The following is a 9,273-nucleotide window of genomic DNA, read 5'->3' as shown; positions in this document are numbered from 1 at the left end:
AGCTCAAAAGAGTCAAGACCATCTTTTACAATTAAATTATATATATGACATGCACACTTAATATGAAAAATTTCAGGCAAGGGCGGAGATAGCGTAGATTTTATTTTTGTTATAGCAGTCTTATTGTTAGAAGCATTATCAAAAGCAATACATAAAATTTTATTTTCGATACCATAATATCCGGCAATTTTAACAATAGAATCAACAATAAATTGTCCAGTATGTTTACGATCTTCATCATATAAAAAAACAAGAATACATTTTTGTATCACGAAATTACTATCCATCCAATGACAAGTAACGGTTAAATAATCATTTTTATTTACAGCACGACCAAGATCAGAAGTTAGGGACAATCTACATTGAATATTTTTTAACAGTGTTGATAAATAAAAATAATATTGTGAATGGAGTCTAAAAATATCAGACCGACAAGTAGTTCTAGGAATAACATTAAACATAGGATTATAAATTGCTTGCATATAACGAATAAAGGCATCAGAAGAAGGAAAACTAAAAGGCAAACAACCCACAGCTACCATTTTAGCTATTTCTTCCCTGTCCCTCAATTTATTATACTTCTTCGCTACGTGACCGGTTGCTGGGTCCATTCTAGTTTGCGTTGACCCACCAACATCCCCACCACCTTTTGCAATATTTAACTCTCTTTTGTGATCTTCAGCTACATGTCTCATTAACGTACCCATACCCCCTTGCTTGCCTCCACTTCTATACTTATATATTTGTTGATAAATATTGCATTGCACCTCAATATCTGATATACGTTCAAAAAATTGCCATGCAATACTAATTCTTTTACGAGGTTTTGGGGCACTGGGAGGACGGGAAGGGAGATTAACTGATTCAGATCTAACGTTAGCATCTCCTACTGCGGGTGTCTCAGTAATATTTTCATTATCTTCGTCTAAATTAACCGTATCTACTTCATTTTCTTCTTCTATACCGTAATTTTCCTGAGCTTTTACATAATCCATATCGTGAGCACCTACACCTACTTCTTCCTCGAAAGGTGTACCAAGCGGTACCGGAGGCGAAAACACACGAGTATATCTACTACTTGAACTACCTCTACCGCTAGTAATTCGCTTTTTACTACCACTACCGCTTCCTGCACAAAAAATTTTAACACCTTTAGTAGCGAGGTTTCTTAATTTATCCATAATATAAATTAAATTAAACTAAAAATATTCAAAATACACAAATATAATAAAATTAAATATTAAACAATTAATACAATAAATAAAAATTAAACGTAAGAGATGGAACGACAATACCAAATTTTGGAACTATTCGAAGATTGCGACTTTAGAAACTTCCGCTCGTACTTTGTAAACGAAAAATTAAAAAATTAAAGTGAACACTTTAAGAAATTAAATATATTGAATATTTGAGAATTGATAATTGAGATTTGAGAGAGAATGAGATTTGAGAGAGTGAAAAATTGTGTGAAAAATGATTTGAAATTGTAGGGTATTTATAGATTTTTTTTTTGGATTAAAAATTATTTTTTAAAGTTTTTTTTTTTTTCTAATAAATGGACCCAAACTAGCCGTTTGGACCCAAAAACGGCTATATAGCCGTTGGGCCAACGGCTAGTTTGGCCCAAAATCCAAAATGTCTTTTTTTTTAAAATTTTTCCGGGTCGGGCCGGGCCGGTTAATTGACGGGCCTGGACCGGGCTTGGTTCGGGCCGGGTTAGCCGGACCCATTTTAACAAAATAACCGGCGCGGGACCCAAAACTCTAAAGCCACTTATCGGGCCGGATCAAACCCGGCCAGATTAGGTAATAGGGCCGAGTGACCCGGCCCACTTGACCCCCCTAATCTTGTCCCATGTTTGTTAATCTCTTTTGAGAAAGAGCACATAATCATGTGGACAGGACACGATTGGGTATCCTCTCTACCTGAAGATACAAACAATCCTGAGAGAAGGAAGGGTTTGGAATCTGGTAATGCTGCTAGCACTAACCGATCCTTTGAAGGCCAAATGGTTCTGTCTACTTCTGGAAGACAAAGCTTACCAATTACAGAAATGAATCCTTGCAATTTTAATGCTAACACTTCTCCGCTGGGTGAGGAAGATGCAGAATATGTTGGAAGTGACAGAACAAAGGAAGATAGATCGGAGTATCACTATTTGGAATCTTCCGATAAGGTTCCTTTAGATATTTTTGCTGTTACAAAAATGGAGATAAGTGAAAGCAAAATTTCTCTGGTGTATGCAGGAGATACAGGTGACAGTTCTAGAATTCCCAGTGACTGGCATGAATCCAAAACAAGGTTGAATGATTTAGTGGTGAATCCAGAACGTGAATTGGGGTGTGCTTCAGATGATGTAGATAACAAGTTTGATTGTTCCGGTTACTGGTTACAAGGTGCATTCTGTATCAGTAGATACAGACCAAAACTGTAAGCTGGTAAACTCACGCCATGGAAGGAAGGAATTTTACTACTTCGGAAGCTGGCTATTGGAAGTGGGAGTGCAGTTCTATTAGATGATTCTACTATCGATGCTGACATTGTGTATCAACAGCAGTTGTTCTCTCTAAATCTACCCCACCTGGACCAGTTTTTCAGCATCAGCCTAAAAGACTGTTAGTTCACAGACGTGGGGAAGAAGAAACTCGTGATTTGGAGGTAGGATGCACCAAAGACACGCTAGCTTCTTCGAGAATAGAAACTGTTGTTTCGGATAGAAAGGTCAATTCAACAAAGAGTACGAGAAAGGAGAAGTTAAAGGGTATTAGAGAAGATTATCTAATCGTAGTACCAAAAGGGAGCTTAGGAGTGGATGAGCTTGCCAACTTACTAGCTTAGCTTGATCAATGAGTAACAATATTTGAAGGATCGAGTCGATTATTCTTTCTATAATGTCAATGTCATGGTATGTTTTTCTGTAATTTTTCTGTACACATAAATGTACTTCCTTTTTGTTCTTTATCCATGTTGATTCTCGTTAAATATTTCTGCCATTTGATAACTTGTAAATCCATGCATAAGCTTAATTACATGGTGATAAGATAATTTTGGTGTTTAAGACTTTAAACATGATATTTGGAGAGTGTTGAAAAGAATATGAAGAGATCTTCATATAGTCTTCATTCTAAAGGCATTTTCTTTGAAGAGTGTCCACTTCACTCACTCATGGAACAAATCAATCAGAAATCCTATCTCCGTTCTCTGGAATCCGAGTTCACTTAGATTGGTGGTAGGGACTTCCCGTCCAATTCATGTTCATTCTCTTCTCGGGTGCAGTATCTTTCCCAGAACCAATGATTTTGCCAAAGAAGATATATTTCCTCTATCGGAACCTGCTTCGTCTCGGGCAAGAGGAAGAAGATGAAGCAGCTCATGATGAATATCAAGCCCGCGAAGAGAAGAAAAATTCCATATTTGAGGTGGCAGAGAGACGCAAGGAAGCATTGTGCAATGAGGGCTGTGAAGATCATATTGACAGAGACTACCATGCTCTGTCCTGCAGATCTTGTTTCCAGGGGAAACAATTCACTTGGTACCAGCCAACCTAAGGGACCCCAAGACCTTCCATAAGCGAGGACAAATATGCAGATTACGACTACCAGGAAGATGCCAATTCCTTTTGGGAGCTCTTCACCTTCTCCAAACTTCAAGGCTAGAGTAACAGCAACTGCTACCTGTGGAAAAAACATTCGGTTAAGTACATGCTATAAAAAAAAGCTTGTTTCTTTTCAATCTTTTGTTAGGAAGAATTTGAAAGTTGAAATTACCAAGACACATATCATTTCAACTCCAGCTTCCAGAAAGAAAGCTCTTCTTCCAAACTTGTCAACAAAAGACATTGAAATGAATGTAGCTAGAACAAGTGCACCACTGGTGATAGCAGATGAATACAATGATGCTCCTGAGCCAAAGCCTAAGCTCTGAAATATGACAGGGGCGTAGAAAAGAATGGAGTTCATGCCAGTGAGCTGTTGGAATGCTGGTATCCCCAAAGCTGCTATTACCAATTGGGGACGGTTCTTCCTCTTGAGAAGATTCCGGAATGGATCTTTTATAGCTGTCGCTGCATCACTTGCATCTTTAAGATCAGAAAACTCTGCATCAACTTTTGTGGTACCTCTAACTTTCTCTAAGACTTCTCTTGCTTCCTGTAATCTACCCTGTTCTACGAGACTGTTTGGGGTCTCAGGAAGAAAAAGCCCACCAATAAACATTATTGTAGCAGGAACTGTGGCTAAGCCAAGCGATAATCTCCATCCCCATGGATGGATTTTATCAGTTGCATAATTGATAAAGTTGGCGATCAATATCCCCAAGCAAGTTGTGAGTTGAAAGAGTTGGTTAACTGCTCCTCGGACTTTTGCAGGTGCCATTTCTGAGAGATACAGAGGGACTGCCTGCAGAAAAACAGAACTTTAATACGTCTGCAACTTCTAATATCCTTCTAGTTGTTGTACATACAGTTAGAATTAGCCTTATCCATTCACCTGGTTACCAAATCCGATGCCAACTCCAAGAAGACATCGACCAATTATAAGCATTGCAATGTTCTTTGCAAAAGCATTAAGAATTGCACCAAGAAAAAAACTGACTGCTCCACAAAGTATACTGGCTCGACGGCCTTTGTTCCGGGTGACATGAGAAGCACCAAATGTAGAAACAAGTGCAGCAAAGTACAAAGAGGAAGTAAAAAGTGTGAGTATCTGATTGTCATATTTACAGTAATCAGTTTCTTTGAGATGTGCATGCTTCCTTCTGTACACTTTGGGGAAGAACTCTTTCAAGAAATCATCCATGGAAGTCACCCCACCTGAAAAAACAGATGGTACCATCCTTATGTTGGGTTCGAAATCGAGAGAGCGTTATGCGGAAGCTTAATAGTTTGCAAACCAAGACAGTGATAATTCAGATGACAAATAAAAACATACTAAAACGACATATTATTGATATGATTTGGTCGAACAACCTACATATTAAAAACTAATATTTGAAAAAACATAAATCTATGGCAGAAATCTCCCCTATAAACCAGACTCTTTTAAAGACTACATTGCGAATTCTCTTGTGTTATGACTTAAAGAGAGATAGAGTTACAAAACTCTTTCTCTGATAAATAATAAACCTAATAGAAAGTCTTTTCCCACTAGGAAACCTTTTTCCTATTAAGAAAGTAATTCTAATTATGGTAGAAAATTAGGTAAAGTAGGAAATTCAACGCAAATCCTAACAAATTTCTCCTTGGCCTGAACTTTATGGCAAATCAATCTTGATCTTCTTCTTCACAGATTCTTCTTCGCAGAATCTTCATGCATCATTGCTGTTTACCATGATTAAAAGTGATATGGGTTAAAAATTAGAGCTCTATGAATTAAAAATAAAAGCATAGGTTATATTATTGGAGTCCTGTGTTATAAGTAAACAGGGTTGAAAATGGAGCCTTTGTGCACTGAAAGTGAGCACAGGTTAAGTGTGAAGTTTATACATTAAAAGTATATGCACGAGTTGAAAGAAACTCTAGCATAAAAGTAAGCAGGGGTTGAAAGTTCAATCTCATAAACATGGGTTGAAAATTGACTTTGATTTTAAAGATGGATTAGCAGCAGGATTGTCGAAAACTTGTTTGAAACTTTTCTCCACATGTAGCTACACAAAGATCTTCATTATCATCAAATTGGATGCATCTTGATTTGAAACCGCTTTGAACCAGTTTTTAATCTCATTTCATCAAACCATTAGGCTATTGAACCTGGCTCTGATACCACTTGTCGGGTTCGAAATAGAGAGGACGATATGTGGAAGCTTATAGCTTGCAAACCAAGACGGTGCCAAATAAAAACATACTAAAATGACATATTATTAATATGATTTGGTCGAACGACCTAAATATTAAAAACTAATATTTGAAAAAAACATAAACCTATGGGAGAAATCTCCCCTTAAATCAGACACTTTTAACAACTATATTGTGGATCCTCTTGTGTTATGACTTGAAGAGAGAGTTACAAAATCCTTCCTCTAATAAAGAATAAACCTAATAGAAATCTAATAGGAAAGAAATCTGAAATCTTTTCCTGAAAACCTTTTTTCTATGAAGAAAGTAATCATAATTATGATAGAAAATAAGGTAAAGTAGGGAAATTCAGGCAAATCCTAACAGCTTATATATACAAAATTTCATTGTTATATTCTCACACGGAATCAGAATTTTTCTTTGTACTATTATGCGATATTGTTGGCCAGGTACCGTTATCTTTTGTTCCTTCTTTTTCAAGTTCTAGGATTAGACTGTTTTCGATGCGTGACTGACTACCTTTATGCTTATTCATTCCTAAAACAAAACAGGCGCAAAGGATGAACATACTACTTCAATCAATTTACTGCACCGGATATGATATCAAATACCCGATGGTCCAGCTGGATACCTTGAAAAGCTCTATTTTTAGAACAGAGGAGGATCTAGAATTTACTACTATGGATGCTCATCAACTAAAATCGTTTTGCTTTTATCAGGCTAAACACACAGTCCTTGTTATCCCAACCAAGTGAACTAATTGCCCTACTAATTTTCATTTGAAATAACAACAACAAAAAAACAATTGTTGCCAGATTTTCTGTTTGAAAGAAGAGAATATTCTCCAAGAAGAAATTGCACCGCCGGCAGAACGTAATTTTCGTCAAAAATTAACTTTTTTACACACACATGTATACAGGTAAAAATTCGCTCTGCCTCCCACACTATGTAATTCTCTATCTTCTGACTGCTACAATTACTAAAGGGTTAACACCTATTATTTAAACACTCAGTTTCACATGATTGTTGTGGAGTTTCAACCTGCCTGTTAGCTAATCTGAAGACTTATAGCTAGCGGTGGGCATTCGGTCAATTCGATCTGATTGTTTAATATCGATTCGGTTTATCGATTTTCGGATCGACAAAAATGACATCCGTAACCAAATCGAAATAAATTCGGTTTGGTTCGGTTTTTACAAATTCGGTTCGGTTATTTCGGATTTTTATTTCGATTTAAAATATTAAAGTAGTTAGCGTCTCTTTTTCACAACTGAGCATTTAAAATTGATGAGCTCTTTTAGAAAAAGTATTTTTTTAAAACCTGTTTTTCATTCCCAAATATAAATAACTCGATGAAACAAAATAAAACAATCATAAGCTTAACATAATACATAATGTTATTAATCATTACATATAATATAACTTTACATAAATAGTCCATCAAACAGTCCAAAATCACCAAAATAGTCCATAAAATATTTGAGTCACTAGAACAATCCATAAACAGCCTGATGCGAATTTGCTATATATATATATATTATTTATAAAATTTCGATTTTTTGGTTTGATTTAACTTAATTTTTTTTTTAATCGAAAACCGAACCGAACCACCAAAATTTTAAAATTACAAATCGGATTCGAATCCGATCCGAAAAACTGAAACCAAAATTAAATTTGGGTTTGATTTTACGATTTTTTTTGTTTAAACCAAAATATGTCCGCCCCTACTTATAGCTTTATATATGAATTTTTATTCCCATACTTCTCGTTGGTCAACAACAAATTTAGGTGTTCCGTCTTATGCAGTATACTCCTTAAAGATAATGAGATAGGAGGAGAACAATGGCACAAGTGATTTGAAAAAAGCAAGGTAGATTTTTCAATCCGAACACATGCAGTAAGTATTTCAGATCAGAAAAAAGAAAAGGAAAAGTGTTTTGAGTAATACTCACCAGAAACACCAAGATCGTACCCAAAAAGAGATCCTCCCATTGCTGCAACCAGACAAGCAAAAATAAAATAGCCAGTAATCCTATACTCATAAAGATGAGCTCTTCTTCCTTCCTTGTCATCAACAAATCCTCCAGCAGCCATACCTTTACACTTTCCTTGATCTCCTTCTCTGCGCGTCTTTAAAAATTAGAAACTAATGTAGTGCTATTTATGCATGTCTTCAATTGATCCACTTGTAGTCTGCAGCCTAAAGGATAACACTAAACTAGTGGAAATTTCCCAACTTGATGACAATTGACAGCAATGGCAAATCACTACCCAGTCTTTTGGTCAAACTGTTTACTAATATTATTAATTAATGTTTAGGAAAGAAGAAATGGCAGGTTACGTTGCTCTCTTTATTTTCCAAGACAAGTTGTATTAGTTTAGTTTCCTAACATTTTTGTCGCTCTACGTGACCCCACCCCCTTTTACTTTTGACATGTCTTTTATTTTGGTCCCAATTGTCAGCCCCTCTATTTCTACTTCATTTCTACATATTCACTTTTTTAAAATTTGTAGTGTTATTCAATTTTTTTACTACCTTTTTCTATTTTTTATCATTCCTCTTATTCACTTATATTTTCCACGGTTTTTTGTTTTGGTATCCTATTTTACATGCAGAAAAAAAAAAAGATCGATACTGCTATTATGTTCTTTTGTGCTAACACAGATTCACTTTTATTTATTTATTTTATTAACCTTGCACCCCTAAGTTAAATCAATTAAAAATATTATTTTCTTTTATTCCATTTAATTATGGTGTTAATTTTTTCATGTTCATTAAGAAAAATACTCAATAAATACTACGTACAGTTTACTATTACTTTTATTTATTTCTAGAAAATGAAAATTAAGCAATATTAACAAGAATTACTTTCTTACATTTAAGGATTTGAAAACAATTGTCAACTTTAATCTTAAATTTTTAAAGTGATAAGTTTTTAAGCTATAATGACAATTAATATTACACGAAAGTAGTAATCTTTATAACCAAAAGAGTATGAAATTTTGAAATATTTATTTCATATCTCAAGACATTAAACCTAAACTTCCAAGGGGACCTCAAAAAATTTAATGATATGAGAAATTCTCCCAAAATTTAGATCAATAATAACCATTGGATAAAAGCAAAATTAGTGTTAATAATCATAGTAACAGTAAATCTGTTTTTACAGTACGTTCAACATAATAACTTTTATTCTTGTATTTATCCAATCAGTTTCTGAAAAAAAATGTTTTCTTTTTGAGAGAAGGGTTTCTTAAAAATACTAGATATGCATAGCCCGTGCTAGCACGGACCTAATATATATATATATATTTTATTTTAACTTATGTGATATAAATAAAATTTAGATAATTAATTATTAAAATAATATAAATTTTTAATTATTGTAATTTATAATACTTTTTTTTCTATTTCAATTTAAGTGAAAATGATATAATTTCGAGAGCCAGCTAAATATTTTATATTTTTAAAATTTTAAAAT

At 34.5% G+C, this 9,273-nt stretch overlaps 2 protein-coding genes across 2 annotated transcripts; one reads left to right on the top strand and one right to left on the bottom strand.

Annotated features, from left to right (window-relative positions):
• Positions 1-1,868: 1,868 nt before the first annotated feature.
• Positions 1,869-6,605, top strand: LOC107870702. The gene is made up of 2 exons (XM_016717310.2): positions 1,869-2,905; positions 6,343-6,605. The coding sequence occupies exon 1, from the start codon at positions 1,892-1,894 to the stop codon at positions 2,432-2,434; it is 543 nt and encodes a 180-aa protein (XP_016572796.1). The 5' UTR covers positions 1,869-1,891; the 3' UTR covers positions 2,435-2,905; positions 6,343-6,605.
• LOC107870701 (sugar transport protein 14) lies at positions 2,972-8,173 on the bottom strand. The gene is made up of 4 exons (XM_016717309.2): positions 7,744-8,173; positions 4,488-4,810; positions 3,768-4,397; positions 2,972-3,674 (listed from the first exon to the last, which is right to left on the bottom strand). Exons 1-4 carry the CDS (start codon positions 7,883-7,885, stop codon positions 3,219-3,221), a joined length of 1,551 nt encoding a protein of 516 aa, XP_016572795.1. The 5' UTR covers positions 7,886-8,173; the 3' UTR covers positions 2,972-3,218.
• Positions 8,174-9,273: the final 1,100 nt, after the last annotated feature.

Source organism: Capsicum annuum, chromosome 5, assembly GCF_002878395.1.
Source record: "Capsicum annuum cultivar UCD-10X-F1 chromosome 5, UCD10Xv1.1, whole genome shotgun sequence".
In the NCBI taxonomy this organism is placed as follows: Eukaryota; Viridiplantae; Streptophyta; class Magnoliopsida; order Solanales; family Solanaceae; genus Capsicum; species Capsicum annuum.
Note: the sequence above shows the minus strand (reverse complement) of the source record. Positions and strands in the feature narration are given on the sequence as shown.

Bases quoted from the DNA above. Each gene is read 5' to 3' on its own strand.
- LOC107870702 (XM_016717310.2), top strand. From the start codon at position 1,892: ATGTGGACAGGACACGATTGGGTATCCTCTCTACCTGAAGATACAAAC.
- LOC107870701 (XM_016717309.2), bottom strand. From the start codon at position 7,885: ATGGCTGCTGGAGGATTTGTTGATGACAAGGAAGGAAGAAGAGCTCAT. The intron at 4,811-7,743 runs GTGAGTATTACT...CTGTTTTTTCAG, and splicing joins GTACGATCTTGGTGTTTCTG to GTGGGGTGACTTCCATGGAT. The intron at 4,398-4,487 runs GTGAATGGATAA...GTTTTTCTGCAG, and splicing joins GCATCGGATTTGGTAACCAG to GCAGTCCCTCTGTATCTCTC.